The 22,896-nt window shown below is 39.0% G+C and overlaps 2 protein-coding genes across 2 annotated transcripts; both read right to left on the minus strand.

Annotated features, from left to right (window-relative positions):
* Nucleotides 1-540: 540 nt before the first annotated feature.
* On the minus strand, nt 541-4,877 carry LOC113282333 (anthranilate phosphoribosyltransferase-like). The gene is made up of 10 exons (XM_026531321.1): nt 4,384-4,877; nt 3,795-4,274; nt 3,528-3,685; nt 3,263-3,346; nt 3,096-3,148; nt 2,602-2,683; nt 2,077-2,184; nt 1,288-1,411; nt 1,053-1,138; nt 541-920 (listed from the first exon to the last, which is right to left on the minus strand). The coding sequence occupies exons 1-10, from the start codon at nt 4,763-4,765 to the stop codon at nt 702-704; spliced, it is 1,776 nt and encodes a 591-aa protein (XP_026387106.1). The 5' UTR covers nt 4,766-4,877; the 3' UTR covers nt 541-701.
* Nucleotides 4,878-15,186: 10,309 nt separating this feature from the next.
* LOC113282334 (receptor protein kinase-like protein ZAR1) lies at nt 15,187-18,360 on the minus strand. Its single transcript, XM_026531322.1, has 2 exons — nt 16,891-18,360; nt 15,187-15,941 (listed from the first exon to the last, which is right to left on the minus strand). The coding sequence occupies exons 1-2, from the start codon at nt 18,245-18,247 to the stop codon at nt 15,295-15,297; spliced, it is 2,004 nt and encodes a 667-aa protein (XP_026387107.1). The 5' UTR covers nt 18,248-18,360; the 3' UTR covers nt 15,187-15,294.
* Nucleotides 18,361-22,896: the final 4,536 nt, after the last annotated feature.

Here is a 22,896-nt window from a genome sequence, read left to right on the forward strand (position 1 = left end):
ATGTGAAACGCATTAAATGTGAATTGACAGGTTCGGAACTTTTCCCTTATTGTGCATGTTTGACCGCATATTTTACTTACCCGATTAATGAATTTTTGTCGGTCCGAAATTTTGACGCATCCCTCGCTAACTAGGTTTGAAACTAGATGTTTGTTTCTAAAAAATACATCTCAAACATGAACATAAAATTAAATCGATACAATTTACTATATAATGACGTATAATTATAATTTACTGGTTAACCTAAATAACACATAAACAATGGGCACCTAACTCAGCTGGTCATCCCGTTTCCCAAAATTTCATGCCCTCCGAAAAGTCTGAGATTTGTTCAATTAATGTAGTAGTACGTTGTTGGTGCTTTGCTTGTTAGGCTTCCCAACTAGTTAATGTAATACTCTTTACCTAAATAAGAAACCAAAATATTTTCCATGTCCAAATTTTTACGAAACTCCCGCTAAGAAGCATGGAAATTGGTGTGCTGATCACCATGGGAACATAAACCCTCGGTGATTTTTTGTACAGGGAGCGTGTAACAAATTGTCCACTAATAAACGAAAAAAATGCATTATAGAACCAAAATTCGAGATTACTTGGTGTTTTGTTTTCACTCAGCAACCTCCTTTATTAAGCATCAAGTTACATTTAACTGAATAAACAAAAGAAAAAAAACAAATGAGAGCGACTAGAAGCTCATTAACTTAAATTCTGTGGGATGCCTTTACGTAATTCAACAATCTGCTTAATGCTTTACCACTATCGATGGCCTCTCTTGCTCTATCTAATGCTGCGGAAACGTCTTCTGCACCATCACAACCAAGCAAATGGTCTACCATTCCAGCATTCAACACTATCCTATCATAAGCTGGCCCCTTTTCACCACTTAGTGCTGCTAGACCCAGTTCTATGTTCCTCAAAACCTAATAACATAAGAGAAGACGGAATTGTCAACGACAAAGAGAGGGAGGGTGGCGGTGGTGTAATATGATTGCTGTCTGGTCGAGCCAGATTGCATTTATACTAACCATCATAAAGAGAAAGACGAGACATACCGATCTATCAGTTCTGGGAGTATCTGTGGGTTCAAAACCATAATCTTTAGCATTAACCTCAACACTGAAACTCTCACGTGAGACTCCTGTATTCAAATTTGAACCTCAAAGATAAGTTCTTATGATCCTGGAAAAGAAGGGGCGTTCAAGATGAAGTATGATAGTCGTACCAAGCTCTTATAAACTGATGACTTGAAGAAATACTAAGATACCAAGCACAAGAAAAGTTTCTTACCATCCACTTCAGATACAAATGGATAGCTCAATGACCGAAAACCTGCACAGTAGTTTACTGGGGGGCCTTTTGTTGCCTGTGCAGATCGTACTCTTGTTGTCATTGAAAGCGCTCCTTCTTCTCCCTACACCAACCATGAATGATAACAGAAAAGGTCAAACCATCGAAGTTTTTCGTAGGCTACAACTTAGGTAGCTAATTGTTATTAACACTGTTCAAAAAAACATTCCAAGGCTTGCCTTCCTGTGCTTCATTTTTTTTTTCATACTGATGCTTGTGCATTTGGTTCGAGGCATACACCTTTTGAGCATAAAAAGGCCAAAACACGGGCCTTGAGGCGTTTTTTTCTTTCTTTTTTCTTCTTCTTAAAGCCCTAGGAATAAATACCACTTAAAGAAGACAAGTATCGAACTTTATAAAGAAAAGATGGAGGCTGTAGCATGCAGATTGCAACATGGTATCTATAAGGTTTTATATACGCATAATAGGTTGATGACTATAATGAATTTCACATGAGTTATGAGTTATGTTTATCATTTACTTATTTTTCTAGCATTTCCCTTTTGCAATGTGAGGCAAAGCATCAAAGCTGCGCATCACCTCGCTAAAGGAAAAAGCATCGCGTTGCTTCAACGTATTTTTTTAAACCCCGGTTGTTACGATTTAGAAGAATCACACAATTTGAAAGAGAAATAGAACAATATAACAATAAAAGGCAACCTTCATCAAGGCACTTATTCAACGCCTGCATGCAATTAGGATCAGGAATGTATACATCAATTTGCATACCTTCACAACCAAACCAGAATGGACACCTCTTCTTCTCATAAGCATTAGCAACGGATCCTCATAGCCTTCGTGATAGAACCCAGCAACAATAGCTTCCTTTCCACGTGCCTGTTAAGAAAACCAAAGCACTCTAAAGTCAACTATGTAGTCCTCCTGTTTTACACATTCAAGTCATTGTGTAAAACAGACACAAATGATGTCCATCTAATCTGTGCAAATGCAAGAAAAAAAAAAGAGATACCGAGACATAGTTGTCCACACTTTTGCATCCAATAAGCAGCACATAAACTTCTTGGGCATGATGCACAATATAAATGCATGCATGCTACACACTTCAACTTTGTTACCTATATATCATATACCATATGAAAGAGGACCAATAAATAATGTCAAATACAACTTTAGCTGCCCACAAGACATCTAGATCCTTGCGGACTGCGGCCTTAGCAGTAGATGAATATATTTTATGACCTAAGAGTCTGTATCAATTTTGAAACTTTAGCTAGACGATACTATAGCACTTACCCTCACAAACTGCTGGACTTTCTCAGAAGTTGCAATAGGTGGACGTTTTTTCATGTGTTCCCTCAGTCCACGTAACGAGTATCTACAAAAGCAACATCTGATGTTAGTGGTAATCCCAGTTTTGATTTACCCTCATAATACAACTATACAGTATAAGCCTACGATTGTACATAAATGGCACTACAGAATACTGGATATATTGACGTCAGCTCACTTATAATCATTGGGAAGCTATTGGTTTTCATTCTCCTATCAGTATGATATGAATAGTATGTGCCACTTCACCACACTGAAAGCTATATATAGGATACCACATTTACAGCTGTGAATTCTGTTGGATTCTTATTTAAAATTTACTTCCACGGAATGCATATAACTTGCAGATATGAAGTATCAGTTGGAAATAAATGGTTAGAAACTATTCACTAACAGAAGCAATGTCAATTCATTTCATCAAGGAGCTAAAAAAATAAAGAGAATAGAAAGGAGCATACAGTGATGGACGAGCTTCACGTTGACTTAAATATCCGAAACCGACGTCCTCATCCTGAAACAAAACGTAACATATCCATAATTTTTTTAATTAGAAACGAAAGAAGAAAGAAGGATATACGGATGGAGGTGGCTGTGGCCAAGATATTTTTGATGATTATTATTGCACCTCAAGAAGTCCTTTTGTCTGAAGAGGGGATAAATGAGTGTTCGCTCCGATGAACTTCAGCATTTGTTCTTCTGTTATTCCCCCCTGGAAACCTTAACAACTCAACATTTCAGAGGAAATTCCATAAAAAACTAATCTGGCAAGCACAAATGGTATAACAGTAGGGTTCATGATAAGGATGCATCTCTGTAAAAAGAGTTTTAGACAATTAAAAAAATAAGGGTTTCTCAGAAGCATTTTGTATACGTGTGTACAGAATGCTGACCTTAGGTGACATATATTCCACACCATGAAGCAAACTTGCTTCCCCGTAGCATGCTCTTACAGCAGCGACAAACAATGTGCTTCTGAAGAAACGGGTATTTCCATCATAGGGTTCACCATAATGGGTCAGTGACTTAACATCGGCAACTGGTGGAGGACCTGGTAAAACAGTAACCCATATAAACACCACTAGTATCAAATATGTCACATCAGAATTTTTTTTATGCCGAACGAAGTGGAAAACATATCTAATGCTAATAATACTTACCATGTTCTTGATCGAAGGCAAGACAGTAGGCTTTAAGCTCGCGATCAGTTTCTCGATTCATCCTTTGACCTATCAAGAACGCCGAAAACAATGACTCACTCACATTTCCGTGCATCCCAGTCTCTAAAGGAAGAACATCTCGTAATACACCTTGAACTTCTTCAAATCCAAGATGCCCACCTGCCAAAACTTCTCTCAGAGCACCAACAAGTCTCATCTCATTAGGACCATTCCCAACAAACTGAGGTCCAATTGAAGTACCAACTCCCATAATTGAACCTTCAGGATCAGCAATAAAAATGATATCAGCTGGTAGTTCTCGAATTAGTCGAGGCCACAACGCGTTCATTGCACGTGTTTCTCCTTCACTCCATTGAGTAGCTTCTGAAAAACAATTCGCTCGAATTGTCATTCCAGCAAAAAATGCCCCAAGTTGTGCTCTTGAAACCTCTTCCTCACCATCTCCCAATTTTCCACTCGCTGTAGCACAAACAATATCAAACATGATATATTAACATAAAAAAATGACAACAAAATTCGGGTTTTACCATAAAAATACTAACAAATTTCAATGAGAGGGGTAAATTACCTGATCTCAAAATGGTATCCAAGACTTTCAAAGTTTGTTCTTCAGTCAGGGGTTTAGTCTGTGTAGGACCAGTACAAACCCTTGCTTGAGCATCCAATAAAGTTTGATTAGGTTTAGGGATATCCAAACTACGATATGAAGTAGATATCGAAGGATTATGAAGGCCAGATTCAGACAGCCCTAGTTGATCAATAATTGATGAATCTAGAACACATCTTACAATTGAATCTGCTCTCTTAGAACGAATTGAAGTATGGGTTTTGTTTGCTGGTGCGACAAGTGAGATTTGCTGGCCAGAATTTGTTAAAAGTCTGAGCTTTTTTGTTCGGATTGAAAAATTTGGGGATGATAAATTAGGGTTTGGATTCATTAATGTGTTCATGGTGGTTTCCTGGTAGAATTTGAGTAACTGAGATGAGCTGAACTGAAGTATCAAAACGATAACATTGATGTTTTTGAAGAATCACACAGAAGATCTCGAGGAAGGAATATAATAATGTTATAAGCAAAATCTTACACCAGTTTTTATTTCACAGTAAAAATCAGAAGTTTTAAAATTCAAAGCGTTTTAACTGCGGTTTCATTCAATGTCCTGGGGAGCGGGAGAATCGGAGTCGACTCATTGATAGTTCTATGCAACATTTTGACTCGGGTAAAAAAAACCTTACTGAAACCACTCGCTGAACATTGACCAAGTGGCTTGGATTCCTCCTGATCCACCCATGGTAAAGATCAACATTGATGGAGCTCTAGATTCTTTCATCTCGGCCAGTGCAGCGGTGACTGGGGGGAACATTTCGGCAGTAAAACAATTATTCTACAGCAGTCTAATCCTTGGATTGCAGAAACCCAGGCGTGTCTGGTAGCTATCAAGCGGGCTTCTGTCCTCTCCTTATCCAACTGCACTAAAAAAAAGCGACTGCCTTCATTTCTCTAGAGAAGTCTTATTCATTGAGTTCACTCGCGCAGTTCAGGAGGCAAATAGATGCTCCCATGATCTTGCAAGGTCTGCTTGCACCCATCGTGATGAAGATAGATGGTTGGACATGTCTAACCTCCCATGATCTTGCAAGGTCTGCTTGCACCATTGGGACAAAAATATCAAAACAATTCAAAACAATACTCCGCCCTCTCTCCTCTCTCCTAACCTGATTTTCTCCTCTTATTCCGGCTTTCTCCCCTGATCTCTCTTTGTCTTATCCTCCTAACGGTCCTATAACAGTCATTTTTAGCCTGAAGTTAGCCGGATGTACTAGCCGGTGTTTTAAATGATTCTCAAATCACTCAATTCAAACGATCAATGCAACTGCATTGATCAAAATCACTCAATTGACAATCACAGCCTCACAATCACCAAAGAATCACCTGAAATCAAGTCGCCTCAAACTCACAAATCACCCAATATCCTTTCACTGATGCAGATAAGGTCTTCACTTATTGAAACATGTCTGCTGGAAGTTCTCAACATTCTACAAAATATGGATACTCAGTCAGCTCTCGACTCAAATTGGCCATGGAAATACTTAAAGCTCTGCAAATCTAAGCTTGAAAGCTTGTCTTCTCAATGGAGCGAGTATGATGACAAGACTGCTACCCAATTTCTTCTAGATTCTGGTAAGCTTGAAAGCTTGTCTTCCCTATGCTATCTTACATTCAAATAATGCTATAACTCTCTACTCTCTTGATTCCAACGAGATAACTGCTATTAGTTGGAAAAACTCAAATGTCAGCCATGATAAAGATATTCCTATACTAAATCAATCCCATGCCTCTATCCAAATACTAACCAACACAAACTTTGAGGTAACTTCAAACCACAATACCCAACTCAGTACCCAATATCATATTAGAACCATTCAAAATCAAAATCCTACTACACACATCAAAATAAACCTTATTTACAACTGTGATAAAACAACCATCACTAGTCAAAATACCTTTAGTCATATAAACAGCAACCAAAACACTACCAGATACATGCCCAAATTAAACAAACACAACAACAGTACTGCTAAATGTTCGTACAAAACCATCAACTACAAAAAACGGCAAGCCAAAACTTCACACGAATCCACTCACTCCATCTGGAAGGACAAGGCTACCACAGAAATTATCTCCTGCTGCAGCTGCACTACCAACCCAGTCTTGCTATGGGGTAGCCTTCGGCCTTGTCGCAGAGTAATTTCCCCTGGGAATAGGCACAGGCAAAATCACATCATCAGGCATATCAGAAGAAGCAGTTACCTCTCCGGGACCGAACAAGGCAAGATCAACTGCAGATTCCGCCAACCGACGCATCTTGGGAGAAAGCATAAGCAAATTGGGGAAGACTACAGTGTCTTGTGGATGGCCAAGACGCTCATTCTCTCGTATCTTGAGCTTGTGTGTATCAGGAACTGGTGCAGAGAAGAATCCCTGGCTGGCACCACCACTCACAATGTGCTCCTCCCCTACAAGGTTAATGCCTTCTTTGACCACGAATTGACCTTTGTCAGGGTGAACAACCCAAATTACCCACCCCTCCTTTGCTGCTTGAAGTTGGGGCAACTGGGAACTAAACACCTGAGATTTGGATTGATCATGCACAACAGGCTCCTCTCTCTGGTCACCCTCTCTGCATTCAACATCTGCTTGATCATCCAACTCTGTATCCTCATCACTGCTTACCTCCACTATCTGCAAATACCGGAAATTAGAGATTTTCAGATCAACTTCAACACTGAATTCAATGATAAACCAAAATACAAGTACAAATATAAATATCAATACCCAAAAATCAAAAACTACCACAAGTCTATCAAACATCATTACCTGCTTCTCATGCATGCTATACTTGGTCCTCTTGCATCTTGCCTCATTACTAGCCCCCTGATTAGTCGACATAGCCGACTGTTCAGTCTGACACAAATTCTCAGTATTCTCTCGCTTCGTCATAGGGATACTTGCTGGGGTCTAAATTGGGTACTGCTAAATTGGGTACCGCGATATTGGATGAAGGAAGGTACAGAGTTATGGAATTGGAAAATAGAACTGCTAATTTCCTCTAAAAAATACTGGATGAGAAGATCAAAAGTTGATACATCCTATCCACCCGTGTGCACTCTTCGAGATCAGAAATTTCAGATTTCAAAAAAGATCGTGCCTGCGCTATGCATGCAAAGACCTATCAAACGCAATCTCCGCTTATTGGTCATGCGTGGGCGACTACAGACACCTGGCAACGATTCGAAAAGCAAATATTCAAATCGGTCTATCTCCAGTCCGGATTTGAATCCTTTTTATGACCCACCACCTTCAAATGAATTTGAAAATCCTATTGGGTCTGTATCTGGGAGCCCAAGAAAATTAGAAGAAGAAAATATCCACAATCACTCTCTCAAGTTCACTCTCATATCTGATTCCATTAATGAATTTTGGAATCTACCCCAACTACCAAATCGCAGTGCCAGCATTATCAGAACCGGATCACACTATATACTCAAAATAAAGGTCAGCAAATGCGCACATTACATGTACCACTCCTCTAGCGAACCACACTCACTGCTCAAGACAAAGGTTTGTAGACACACACATTACAGGTATGGTGTTAACCCAGCTACTGAGTTAAGCAAGGTAAATGACATGTTACATATTTCTATTATCACCGTTTTCACTTTGAATCCCACTAGTAGAACCCACTCAATGAGAGACAAAAAAGTTTCTGATTATATACGTAACAGTTATGAACACATCACTTTCATACAACAGGCAACCCACATAACCCTCACATATTTTGTCAATGTCACACTGCAGTCCAAAATTACAAGAATCTTAAAGTACATATGTCTTTTAATCGTCTGCATTATGTACCAAAGGTTGACCTCCTATCACAACCGACACATCATCAAACACAACCACCCACTCCCTCAACTAACCCAAAAAATTACTAGGTGGATGTTACCCAAACCACAACACACAGGTCACTATACCAGCTTAGAGTACACATCTACCTTAGAATAGTCTTTCACTATCAAAATAATCATGATCTCTCAAGATAAAGTACAAAGCCTATATCACTATCAGAACATAGAATACACAGTTATCACATGGATCAACTCTTCTAGGTACTGGTATATGCAAATTACGATCATCAAGTATTATGGATATTGTCTTGGCTTTGCTCATGTTTACAGGTTCTGCTCCTTCAGATTGCTAGTAGTCCAAGGCAACTTCAATCTCAGCCATGTGAAGGAATCTCTTAGCTGGAAACCATGGTCTTATCCTTGGTCTTATGCCTGGTCTGAACATCACAGCTCTAACTTATCTTGGCACTCTCATACAACCCCTGAACAACTATATCAAACAAATAGTATGTACTTCAAGCAGACTGACAACATACATTTCAAATTTCAAATTAAAGTGAAACAAAAAGACAATCCAAATCTAAGCCTTGAAATCCTCCTTCACCTCTACTCCTTTCACAACTTCCCCCATAAAAAATCCAACACCCATACTCCCATGGCCTCCTCTTCAGGAACTAAGAATACAGAAAATATAAACAACCTAGTGAAAAAAATGAACTCCTCACTAAAAATGCGAGCAGACCTCTTCCCCAAAGTCTTCATCAACAAAGATAACATTCTACCAAAGAAGAAGATTGATTGGAAATGGGTTTTCATTGGAAGATTCTGCAGCAACATATCCTATGAAACAAGAGAAATAACAAGATTAATCAATACCAACTGGGAATTACAAAGGAATTCTGAAGTCTCTCTCTGGAAGAAACGAAGAAATTACTACCAAATCAGGTTGACTAGCATTGAAGACTACAAAATTTTCAGAAAAGGAGGAACAAGAGGAATTTTTAACAAGCTCATTGTTTTAACTGAAGTCCCATCCTCAGGACCAGACTTCATTGATGAAGCCAATTTCTATAAAGTCTGCATTTGGGCTTTGGTTAAGAGAATCCCAACTCACATTATCCCAGACATAAAAAAACATGATTGCTCCAGCTGGTATTCACCAAGGATCTAAGAAACCTTATGGAAGAGATGAGGATGAGAAGAATCTAGAAGTGTATATCACTGTGGATGTTACCCAACCTTTAAAATATGGCATTGATGCTTATGAAGACGAATCTACATCTCACTGGCTTGAGCTAACTTATGCTCTCACTGGTATTGCTTTCTGCAAAATCTGCAGAACTCTTGATCACCCTGGACCATTATGCATTGAAGAAGAAGACAACTCCCAAAGAACTCCAGTTAAACAATACACTTCCAGCCCTCTAAACAAGTTCCCATCCACACCCAATTCTCCCCTATCATCCAACAAAACCACCACTCCCCCAACTAGCCCAAACAGACTACCATTACTTCATTATTACACTGATAAAACTGGAGCTGAAGAATTTGCTATCAAAATGAGGAAAGCACAACAGACTACTCTTCTCAGAAACCACTGTGAAGAACTTGATGGTCCACCACAACATTTGATTTTTCAAGCTGGGATGGATAAACCAATCACTGGAGAAATTCCAACCTCAAACCCTGATGCCTTAGCTTGTCAAAAAAGACATAAAAAACTGATGGAGAGCTACAAAAACAAAGACTCTCAGGGGAAGAAGAAATCCAATATTAAGACTGCAGCAAGAAAGAGATTTAATAATGTTGCCAATCCCACTGAGCCTAAGGAAACCCTGGATCCTACAACCATCTTCCCAACCACTGCTCCTTACCAACCATTTAACAACAGTGGATCCCAAAACATCCCCACCTTAGCTGCCATCCAACAGCAGATGATGGAGGATCACTCCAGAGAAAAAAGATTACTATGGGAGAGGAGAAGAAATGAGCTAAAATTAAAAGCTGTCGATGATGATCAACACCCCCACCTTGTGGATCCTAAACGTAAACTGTATGAGCCAGAGGACCAAACAATGCAGTGGAATGCATACCACCCAGCTAAGAGGTACAACAGCCAGCAAACAATGGATGAGGAACAATTATCAAGCAATACTACTAGCAATCTGGAAGGAGATAATTTGCCTACAAACAACCAGGTAACTCACATCATAATCCATTTATATAATTACACCCGCAGCATCTTAACTATGAGGATTGACCTTTGGTTAACTGTCAGTTACTTTGCTAGGATATCTTACTCATTCCTAGGTTACAAAATCATCATTTTCTCATATCCTATTATATCTTATTTTTGGAAATTTTACTCTGTCATAGCTTGGAATTGCCAAGGATTAGGACAAGCTGACACTATTAGATACCTAGACAGCATGCTAAATAAACATAATCCAGAAGTAATCTTCTTATCTGAGACCAAACAACAATCTAGAAATCTAAAAAAACTCCTAGGAAATATAGGAGTCACTAATTTATGGTTTGTAGAACCAAAGGGCAAAGCTAAAACAACTGGAGGATTAGTTCTTGGTTGGAAAACCAACCTTGATGTCACCATTGAGGATTTCTCTGACCATCATATAAATGCCATCATTAAATATTTACATGGTGAACCTTGGCTATTTACTGGTTACTATGGGAGTCCCTTTACTATTAATGATAAATTACACTCCTGGAGTATGATTGAAAAAACCTTTGCTGCTAACTCCTTACCTTGGTTGATTATGGGAGATTACAACTTTGTCCTTCATGATCATGAAAAATTTAGCCAGCATCCTATCAATCAAGTTGAAGCTGATATTTTCCTAAACCAGATAGAAGAAGCAAATCTCTCTGATCTAAGCTACACTGAATGCCCTTTCACGTGGACTAACAAGAGATCTGGTACTCAGCTCACAGAGCAAAGACTAGATAGAGGCCTAGATAATGAAGCTTGGCTAGACAACCACCCAAATACCACCATCTCAAACCTCACAGCCTTAGGCTCTGATCATAACCCAATCATTCTCAATACCAATCCTAGCTGGAGACATGGTCAAATCCCCTTCAGATTCTTTGGTCCCTGGCTTGATCATGAAGACTGCAAAAGCATTATAGCCGACTGCTGGAAGATAACTCATAAAGGATCTTTAGCCATAAAAATAGCAAGGAAATTAAGAGACATCAAAGTCAAGCTAAAGAAGTGGAATAAGGAAGTCTATGGCAAAATCAAAACTAATTTAGAAGATTGCATCAAACATCTGGATTGGATAACAAAAAATCAGTTAACTTCATCTAGAGGAGCAGAGCTAAAAGAAGCAAGAATTCAGGTGGCACATTGGCAACATGTGCAAGAATCTTTCTGGAAGAGCAAGAGCAGAGACCTACATATCAAGCTTGGAGATAAAAATACAGGGTACTTCCACATTGCTGCTAAGAAACGATATATGAGGAATAGGATTGATTCTATCCAACAGGAAGATGGTACTTGGATCCATGATACTGCTGAAATTACCCAAACTTTCACCAATCATTTTTCCAAGATGGCCACTGAAGAACCCATCAATATAAACCGCTTCATTATAAAGCTCATACCCACCACAATTACTACCCAAGAGAATCAGAACCTTATCAGAACACCTGAACCCATGGAAATCAAAAACATTCTCTTCAGCATGACTGGTGACAAAGCTCCAGGTCCTAATGGCTTCCCCACAAACTTTTTTCAAGCCAACTGGGACATTGTGGGAGAAGACATCATCCGCATGGTTCAAAGCTTCTTCACAACTGGGCATATCCTCAAAGAAATGAACTCCACCTTCATATCCCTCATTCCCAAAACCGAAAAACCTATCACACTAGCTCAATTCAGACCAATATCCCTGTGTAACACTACTTACAAAATCATCTCAAAACTCATTGCCCAAAGACTAAAACCTCTTCTACCAAAATTAATATCCCCTTTTCAATCTGCTTTCATCCATGGAAGGAAAATTTCTGACAACATAGCCATAGCTCATGAAATTATTCAGCACATGAATACTAGAAGAGGAAAAAAAGGAAACAATGACACAATGGGCATCAAAATTGATATGGCAAAGGCATTTGATAGAGTCAATTGGGACTTTCTTCTTCAGGTTTTATCTCAGATGGGATTCAGCTCTCATTGGTGCAACATGATATCTCAATGCATTTCCACTACAAGTATGGCTGTGCTGGTCAATGGATCTCTAGGAAAATTCTTCAAACCCTCTAGGGGGCTAAGACAAGGGGACCCCTTATCCCCCTATCTTTTCTTATTCTGTATGGAAGCCCTATCCAAGTATCTAACCCATGCTGAAACTCATCAACAAATTCATGGTATCCAGATTTGCAAGAATGCACCGTCTATCAATCACCTGCTCTTTGATGATGACTGCATGATATTCTGCAAATCTAATCTTCAGGAATGCAATAATCTCATTCAGATTTTTAAGGAATTTGGTCAATCCTCCTGATAGTTGATAAACTTCTCAAAATCTGGTATCTTCTTCAGCAAGAACACTGCCCCAGACATTGCTGATAACATCAGTAATACTTTGAAGGTTCAAAGGATTAATCCAACAGACAAGTATTTGGGTTCCCCTCTGTTCACCACAAAAAGCAAGATCCAAGCTTTCAAGCCTTGTGTAGACAAGCTTAAATTCAGATTTACTGGATGGAAAACCACTCTCTCTACTGCTGGAAAAATGACAATGATTCAGTCTGTCACTTCCCCTACTAGTATATACCAGATGAACTGCTTCAAAATTCCAAAAACCATCTGCAATGAGATCAATGCCATTCAAAGAGACTTTTTATGGAATAAAGAACAAGACAGATCCAAATGAGTCTATTACTTTGCTTGGGATGCAGTAAACAAACCCAAAGAATTAGGAGGTCTGGGATTCAAAAACATGGAAATCTTCAACATGGCTATGCTTACTAAAATTGCTTGGAGACTTGTCTCAGAGCCAAACTCCCTATGGAGCAGTACTATGAAGGCATCCCACTATCCCAACACTGAAATCATAAGATTAGATACCAAACCAAAGGCCACAGACTCTTGGATCTGGAAAGGAATTCTGGAAGGCATAGATCCTCTCCAATAATATTACATTTGGAAGGTGGGAAATGGAGTGAACATACATATTTGGGATGACAGATGGGTCACAAACCTCCCAGGGAGACTTCAAAAACCAAGCCTCTGCCCAGAGAATCTCATATCTGTTAATCAGCTCTTCAATACCCATGGGGATTGGGATATCAACATTATTAACCAATGGTTCTCACCTGATATTCAAAACCTGATTATTCAAACACCTCACTTCATGGATGAACAGGATGAAATCAGATGGTCCCTCACCAACAACAACAAGTTTTCAGTCAAATCACTTTATGATAAACAGATCCAAGTTAAATATACCTCAGATACTCCAACTGCCCCTTGAACTCAAATCTGGGGTCTTGATACAAACCCTGCCATTCAGCTCTTCATCTGGAAATGTGCCCATGGCATCCTACCAACTAATGCTAAGACAGCTAGCATTTTGAGTTACATTGATCCTTTATGCACCTATTGCAAAAATGGTGCTGAAGATATAACTCATGTTCTTATCTCTTGCCCTGCTGCTACTGATGTTTGGAGAAAACTGTTTGGCCAAAATCATAATCTCTTCACTCAGTACAATAATTTCCATGATTGGCTAAACAACTGGTTCCAAGCTGACAACAACATGGCTAGCTGGAATGAAACATTTGCCACTACATGTTGGTTCATATGGAAAGCCAGATGCGACTGGGTTTTCAGAAAACTCACTCCAACAGCGTGTGCTACTGTTATGGATATTACTCAACACCTCTGTACCCATACAAGAATCTACCATAAGCCATGGCACATCCTGAATAATCTATACTATCGGAAAAACAACTCAAATTCTCCTTCTGGAAACTACAGTCCTCACAATCACACTTCTGATAAATTTGGAATCACTATTAGCCTACACATTGACCCTGCAGATCTTTACCAAGCTACTAGTGATGCCCAATCTTATACTAACTACTCTCTTATTGCCATGTCTTTCACAGGTAAATGTGTGGGCATCAGAAACTTCAAAGACTATTCCAATGGAATCAGCAGAGGAGCTCAACTAGCACTGACCTGGGGAAAAACCATGCAGCACGCCAACATCAACTTTGCTGCTGAATCTGAAGTAACAATTCAAGGCATACAAGAGTATTACCAGGAGGAAGTACAACAACGTTTCACAAGAGGAAGTCTAAAACAACAAGACAGTTATCACAATAATCATCAAGTTAATTTTGTGCTCGGGAAGCTATCCAAAGTGACGGTTCAACAGAATAGAGCAGCCACTAATCTGGCCAGATTGGCCAGACAGTCCCTCCTCTTCTCTGATTCTACCTGGAGAGGAACAAATTTAATTATTATCTTGCATGCTTTACAGATTCCTACAAACTCCTATGATTTGGATCACTGTAATAACATTAATGTCCTTTTGAGGGATGAACCTGGCGCTCGAATCAGAACAGACATCATCCTAGATGTAATCGTGAGCGGGCAAACTTTATAGTTGCCTAGACTCTTTTTCTTATAAAAAAAAAAGTTTAGAAAGTCACTCGGAAGTGAAAAAGCCTTTTAACTATTTCTTTGTTTGTTTTCTTTTTCCTTTTTAGACAAGCCTTTAACTGGATCCAAAATAAGAGGCATATTTCGTACAGCGTACTCCCGGAAACACGGATGCTGGATACTGGTCACAATAGTTTCACGACTCATTTATCAAGAGCATGACGATGGTCTGAGAATGTCATGAAACACCGGCAGATTAATTTTTAGATGATATTTTTTTCGTCCAAAATATACAACAACTTAGTGATTACAGGCACAGTAGAGTCAAGGTGTAAATATCGAAAATTTGAATAAATATAGTAACAATCTACCAAGTCAGTTTGTACATTACTAGAACAAAATGAGCAACATATAACTTCTCCAACTAAGGTTTCAATGAGGAGATCCGATTCTATCAAGACTCTCTGAAACAGATCTCATCCTTGGTCGGATCTCCGGATCCAATTCTGTGCAACTGAGAGCAATATGAAATGCTGCAAGTACTTGTTTCTTTGCATAAACTTCGTGAATAAGTGCCGGATCTATAATCTCCGATAATGGGCGTTCCTCTTGGAATGCTCTCCTCACAAAACTTTCCAATCCCTTCTCATCATTTTCGGGACCAACATCCGGAAGGCGACCGGTTAGGGTTTCCAAAACCGCAACCCCGAAAGAGTAAACATCACATTTCTGAGACATTTTGCTGCTGGAAACCTGAGCTTCAGGAGCCAAGTATACTGATGTTGGAGATGACAGAGATTTTGAGCCAAATCCTGAGACGACTACTTTCTGGGCCAAGTTGTTCTTCTCGGCATTGAGGTCTGCGGTTTTGTTGGTGCTTGAAATGAGCCGGGTGAGTCCAAAACCAGAAATGTATGGATGGAGATCTTCATCAAGAAGGATTTTTGATGATTTAATGTTCCCATGGACGTACTTTCGAGGGCTGCACTCATGAATGTATGCAAGACCACGAGCAGAACCTTGGATGATCTTCAAACGTGCAGACCATGATAACGGCGGTAAGGAACTTGAAGGTCCTCCTGCAAAAAATATTAACAAGACTCATTCCATTGATCTTACGAATCTAATTACGCTTATGATGCTAATGACAAAAATAAACACAACTCATGAAGCAAGACAAAGGAAGCTATGAGTTCCTTGCTGAAGTAACTAGAAAGTTTTATCACAAGCAAACGTGTGAAAAAGCAAAGCTGAATTTTAATGCTGTTACAAGATAAGGAAGTAGCGCAGGCCCTGTAGGGGACCAAAATGCAGGTAAATGGATTCAATAGATACAAATAAAAACCTCACAAATGAGTTACAGCAAATAAACCAACAAAGCACAAAAGTTACAAAGCTTTAAGTAGCATCAACCAACAACATTTTCATATAAGATAAGACCCATCACCACCACACAGATACACATGGATATACAAAGACAAAAAATGAGTCAGCATTTGTAACATATATGAATTCAACCTAAGGTTCCAATCCATGACTACAGGCTTACAGCTAAATACAAAAAAGAAAGTAAGATATGCACTACAACCCCCAATAGGACTATAATATTATACTTAAAATCACTCATGAAGCTAACTTTTTTACTTATGCAGGTGAATTATGGGTCCAGTATATATTTTCAGCATTGTCTAGGAGGCCATTTTGCAAACCCTCAGTTTGAGGCTTCCATTTGAGACAAGCACATTTCGTAAGCTGTACAGTATAATGCCAATAATTGGTAACCAAATCCCGCACTTATTATTTATCAGCAAGTTGCTCATATCTCAGATCTAAATTTATTATGTATGGAGAATTCAAAATATATATTAATCATCATGTTTATGATATCCATATTTCTCTCCCAATCTGACAGTTATAACATTTGAATAATTAGTTCATTAAAGTGCCATTCTTGTACGTTGATTTAGAGTAGACTCACAGAAAATGATTATTTGAAAGAATAAATAAATAAAGAGAAGAAAATGTTACCATGCAATGCTGAGTACAAGCTACCATTAGAGATGAAATCAGAGACCAATAATTTCTCATCACTAGCAAAATAATAAGCTCTCAGCCGTACGACATTAGGGTGTTTAATCTTTCCAATCATCTCAACCTCTGATATGAACTCCTTAAACCTCCAAAATCCACCACCTTCACTCAAGCGTCTCACTGCAACAACGACTCCTGTAACACCAGATAATCTCCCAGCCACCACTTTATACACAATTCCACTCCTACTTTTTCCTACTACATAAGCTGATGCCCTCAACAAATCTTCTAATTCCAAGCTAAACCCTTCATCGATCACTACGAATTTTCCCTTTTGACCTTCTTCATCTTCTTCTTCCTCCTCCCCTTTATCACATTTTTCTTTCCCCATTTTGCCCTCCACTTTGACACATTTTTTCCTCAACAGCCATACTGATATTGAGAACACTCCGAGAAGAACAGAAATTGCAGAAATTATAGGGACTGTAGCTGAAATCCCTCTAGACTTTCCCGAGATGTTTGATCCAGTTGAAGAAAAATTCGGGTTTGGGTTTTGATTAGGGTTTAATGGGACTCTAGGATCTTCTCCAGCAGCTTCAGGACATTGAATAGATAACGGAAACCCACAGAGATTAGGGTTTCCAGAGAAAGCTGTGGGACCCTGATTCAATAATGATCCAACTTGAGGGATTTTTCCACTGAGATTATTATGTCTGAGATCCAAACTCACCGTCACAGGGAACTCCCCATACGACGACGGAACTTCACCTGAGAAACGATTGTAAGATAGATTTAAGGTTCCTGAGATTTGTGGAAGCAGGGTAAGAGAATCAGGGAGTGACCCATTTAGTAGATTTGAGGAAAGATCAAGATGAGAAAGTAATGTTAAGGTTTTGATATCATTTGGATTAATAGTTCCAGAAAATGAGTTGTGAGAGAGATCTAGAGAAACAAGTGAAGTTGCATTGAATAAACGAGGAGGGATTATGTTAGTGAAGTTATTAGTAGAGAGAGATAGGTTTTGTAGAGATGTTAAAGCTCCTAGTTCAGAAGGTATGTAACCATTAAAACCTTTGTTAGGAAGGTAAACTTGTGTAACTCTGTTTTGGATATTACAAGTTATACCATACCACTTACATGGAGTTTCATCAGATTCTAACCAGGATTTTAGAGTATGATATGGGTCAGTCGAGATAGATGCTTTTAAGGCAAGAAGTGACAAACCATCGGAGTTGAGGAGACAAGAAATCGGAGAAATAAGAAACCCCTGGAAAAATACTAGTACAACAACTAGAAAAATAAACCCCATTTTTTTTTCTTCTCTGTTGTCTGCAACGAGAAATTGCAGGAACATATTGTGAGTGGTAACACCTCTCCCTCTCTCCTTAGGTGGGTTTTTGGCTCTTGGTACTTTTAGTTCAGTGGTGGTGCTGTGGGTTGATTTACCACTCACCAGTGTCTTCAGTTTTTCTGTTGTTCTCGAGGTAGTATTAAAGGTGATGGATGTGTACCAATTGCAAAAGAATGGCATTTTTTTTTAACTTACTGGTAACATGGGTGATGAAGACACTGGACTATTTCAAGAATGGGATTGGGAGTATGATTTAGATTTAAGTCTTAGGTCTCAAGAATGGTTTGAATCATGGGCCATGGCCTAGAGGAGAGTGTTTGTTACCTAACTGTAGGATCTTCTTTCTTACTACGAAGTCGTACTGGTACTATTGATGACAAGAAGCTTAATATAAACAGTTATTGTTTGAATTTGGTCATAGTTTTTTATTTTTTTTTTATTTTTGATAAAAATCAACCTCGCGTTTTTAGGGGCCACTCAAAAGGATTTAGGGGCCAACAATAAAACAAAAAAGGTCATCCAAAGGGAAAATGTAGCCAGCCCTTATCTCGCGTAATTCGTAATGGCAAAATTACCCTTATATATTCGGAGGATATGATAACATTGTTATCCTCCGATTGTAATCGGAAGCCAAAATATTACCCAGACTCCCGATTGTAGTCGGTGCAATATTAGAATGATTTCTGTTTCATTTTTTCCATTTCTTTTTCATTTTTGAGTTGTTAGAGTTATAGAGAAGAATGTGAAGGAAAAAAGGGAAAACCCATTTTATCACTACAAAAATGGATGGATATGAAGAAGAAGGTGAGAATCATGGCGAAGAACAAAATGTTGAGGGTTCACGACCGTTTAGAGAAGACGATTTGGGGTATATGTTGAATGATCCAAACTTTTGTGGAGAGGAAAACCTAGACGACCCTTTCATGGAAGAAAATGGAGAATCGCCTGATATTGAAGCTAACGATGCATGTAAAACACAAGTATTGTGTTAAGAAACTCAAATACTCGATTTGCATGCGTTTGTGTGCTTTTGTAAACAAGAAAAACCGATTATTGCATGCATTGAATGCCATGAACTATCCAGATTCGATAGATAATTTCTCGAATAAACTTACGAATATAACACACTGAGTACCAAATATGTATATTCGGTAGTTCCAAGGTAGTAGTTTACTGCCGAATATGAGAAAAAACCCCAAACTGGTTTTCCGAAAAAATCTACATTTGGTAGTTATGTAGAGTTATTTTCCCCCGAATGGCCCCAAAAACGAATTCCTCAAAAAATTTCAAAACTCAGTATTCTTATCCTTTACAATCGGTAATAGTTTAACATTATTTGACTGCCGAATATAACAGTGGCCTCAAAATAAAATTTCCGAAAACTTGAAAACCGGATGTTTATCGATTAAAGTTATCTCCCGGTTATTTATATTCGGTTGTTTTACTATATATTTTAGCTTCCGATTATATCATTTTTTGCACTCAGTAAACTGTGTACATTCATTTGCATAAATCGGGTGTTTTGGATAACCGACAGGATTCCGAATATAGTATATTCGGCAATTTGACTTATTTAATAACCTCCGATTATTGTATAATAATTTGTTGCTTTCATATGCAGGCCATTGAAGAGTTTGTTGATGATTTCTATTTGAGGCCCGACACTTCCCTATACTATGCAAACGATTTGGTATACTCATTACTACTTTTTTTTTTCAAAATTTATATGTTAAATGGTTATGCTTATTAGATTTGTTTTGTTTTATGCACGTTTAGACATTTGGAAGTAAGAAGGAGGCAAAGGAATGGCTTATGAACAAGGCAAAAGATAACATGTGCGTGGTAGTTCAAAATAATCATGTTAGTGACACTCGATTTGAAATGATTTGCGAGCGAGGTGGGACGCGAAAAAGTCACGAGGGAAAGAATATTAAGTACGTACGGAAGACGAATAGGAAATACCGAAGCAATACCAAGAAGATAGGATGCCCATTTAAGATTGTCTTCTATAAGCCCGATGGTATTAAAGGTAAAGAGTATAAAATGTATAAAGTTGATAACGATTGTCACAACCATGATGATCCGTTGGATTTAATTGGACATGTAATGGTTGCCAAGTTAAAACCACATCAAATGAAGACGGTGAGGTCTATGCGGATCCAAAAAGCGAGTGCGATCTTAAGTAAAATAAAGGCGGACGACCCCGACAACTTGTCTTCTTTGTCTACAATTAAGTCGGCCCTAGCTACGATCAAAAGGACTGAATGGGATGGTAGAACGGTCATGCAACAATCGGAGTGGTTAGCGGAGTTACACGGCTACACCTTGAGAAGGAGAAGAAAAGAGATGGTATAGTGGTTCTGTATTTTCTTGGCACATCCCGAAATGATCCAATTGGCTCAATGCTTTCATCAAATTTTGTTGATAGATGCTACTTATAAGACAAACAAGTATAACATGCCGTTGTTGAACATTGCTTGCCATACTTCGGACAAAAAACGTTTACGATTGCATGGGGTTTAATGGATCATGAGAACAATGTGAGTTTCATTTGGATGTTGGAGACGTTGAGGTCCATTTATAACGGTGATAATTTTCCAAGGGTTATTGTAACGGATAACGATCAAGCCTTAATGCATGCAATAGCGGTAGTGTTTCCGGAAGCCCAAAACTTGCAATGTACGTGGCACATTCAATGCAATCTCAAAACCAATTGCCATCATCATTTCCAAGCTAAAAGACCAAGGAAGGGTACCAAGAGGTCAAAGGAAGAGGATGAGCGCATTAGTAAATTAACCGTGGAAGAACGTAAGGAAGAGGATAGGCTATTTGAAGAAAAGTGGAAGGAGGATGGAATTATTTGGAAAATGTTCATGAAAGCATGGGACAAAATCGTTTGGCCGATGACCGAGGAAATTTACGAATGTAACTTGAAGAAATTTGAGGATGAATACGGCACGGACTACCCAAAACCGGTTGAGTATTGTAAAAAACAATGGTTAACGATTAAGGAGAGGTTTGTGTTTGCATGGACATATGAATATCGTAACTTCAAGAACGAGGCGACAAGCATTGCGGAGGGGTCTCATGGTCGACTAAAGAAAATACTAATTGGTAGTCAAAATGGAGTTGTGTCGATCCAAGAAGCAATCCATGAATTCACCAATCGTGATCTCGTAAAGATTAGGAAATGCATGCAATTTAGTGTACACCAATTCCGGATGGAACATATTAAGGAAAAATTGCTTCTAAGGGGAGTTGTTCATAAAGTTTCAAGATGGGCAACAAATCGCATGATGAAACAATTGAAGTTATATAAAACTTATGATGACGAGAATACGGTTTGTGTTTGCAAGGATATGATAGGTATTGGACTCCCGTGTCGTCATAAGTTGGGTAGGTATGTGATGAGTGCTAAAAAGTGCATATTTTTATATATTTTTCTTGGCATTTAACTCATCTTTTGTGCATTAATTCTACATTTTATCCCATATTCTGTATTTTCTTTGTTTTCAAGAATAAATATTTTTATTAATTAATTTTGCATTTTTAGGTAATAAATAAAGTCTGGATGACTTGCGGAGCGGAAAAGAGCTGAAGAGTGGTGAAAAGCCGGAAGAAATTACGCAAGGAAGCCGCAAAGAATGGAGCGCACGTCCAAAAAGCTAGGAATGGGCTCAAGAAGGAAGAATTGTTCTTAAAGAAGATATGGGCTTGGCATACCCAAGGCCCAAAACCCTTACCCAAACCCATTTTCTATATCCATACCCTCCTCCATTCCCGACCGTCAGATTGGATCGCATCTGCATCCTACGGTCGCTTCTTTGCCTGCGCATCAAACCTCGATACTTCCGCTTAACACTACAACACCTAACTCCATCTGGTGTCGTTAATTTTGTTGTATTGTATAATCCAACGGTCGCTGCAGGATCCACTTCATCTCACCGTCAGATTGATCTTTCATCTCCATATCCCACGGTCGAGATTCTCCAAACATCGAACTCGATGATCCCGCTGCACACCATAGCGACCGAACCCTATGACCTAACCAAACATCCCCTTCTTCCCAAAACAATCGACCTTCACCTCCTTTCTCCCCTACCCCGACAGTTGCAGAACCACCATACCCTGCCGTACCACCACCTATTCCACTTCCACAACCACCACTACCTACTCCTCTACCACCACCACACCTCCACCATCATCACCCCTACCTTCCTACAGCTATTACCCATCTTTATAGCCCCCTAATTCGTCAATTTCTCCCCTGCCGAAACCCTAGGTGAGTGGTTGACGAATCAGTGAAGCTAGAAAAGCAATTAGGGCATGGGAAGAACAAGAGAAGCATCAGGAGAAGGATTGGAGGCATGGGTCGACATCTACCAGTGTCAACAGTGATTAGGTAAATTTTAATAATTTTTATAAGAACCCTAATTTTTCTGATTTGGGAACTTTTTGGGGGAAATCAATTGTACGTCTAATTGAAGCATGGGTTGGTTGATTGGGTTGCTATCAGTGTGTTAGGTGAGTGAATTTTGGATTTTTGGGTACACCCTAACTTCACTGATTTTTGGGGATTATTCTTATATGTATAAATAGGGGATGTGTGGGAGGATGAGAGATATCTCTGGACTAGCCAGTGTATCCCATGA

This window comes from Papaver somniferum, chromosome 5 (genome assembly GCF_003573695.1).
Source record: "Papaver somniferum cultivar HN1 chromosome 5, ASM357369v1, whole genome shotgun sequence".
Taxonomy (NCBI): Eukaryota; Viridiplantae; Streptophyta; class Magnoliopsida; order Ranunculales; family Papaveraceae; genus Papaver; species Papaver somniferum.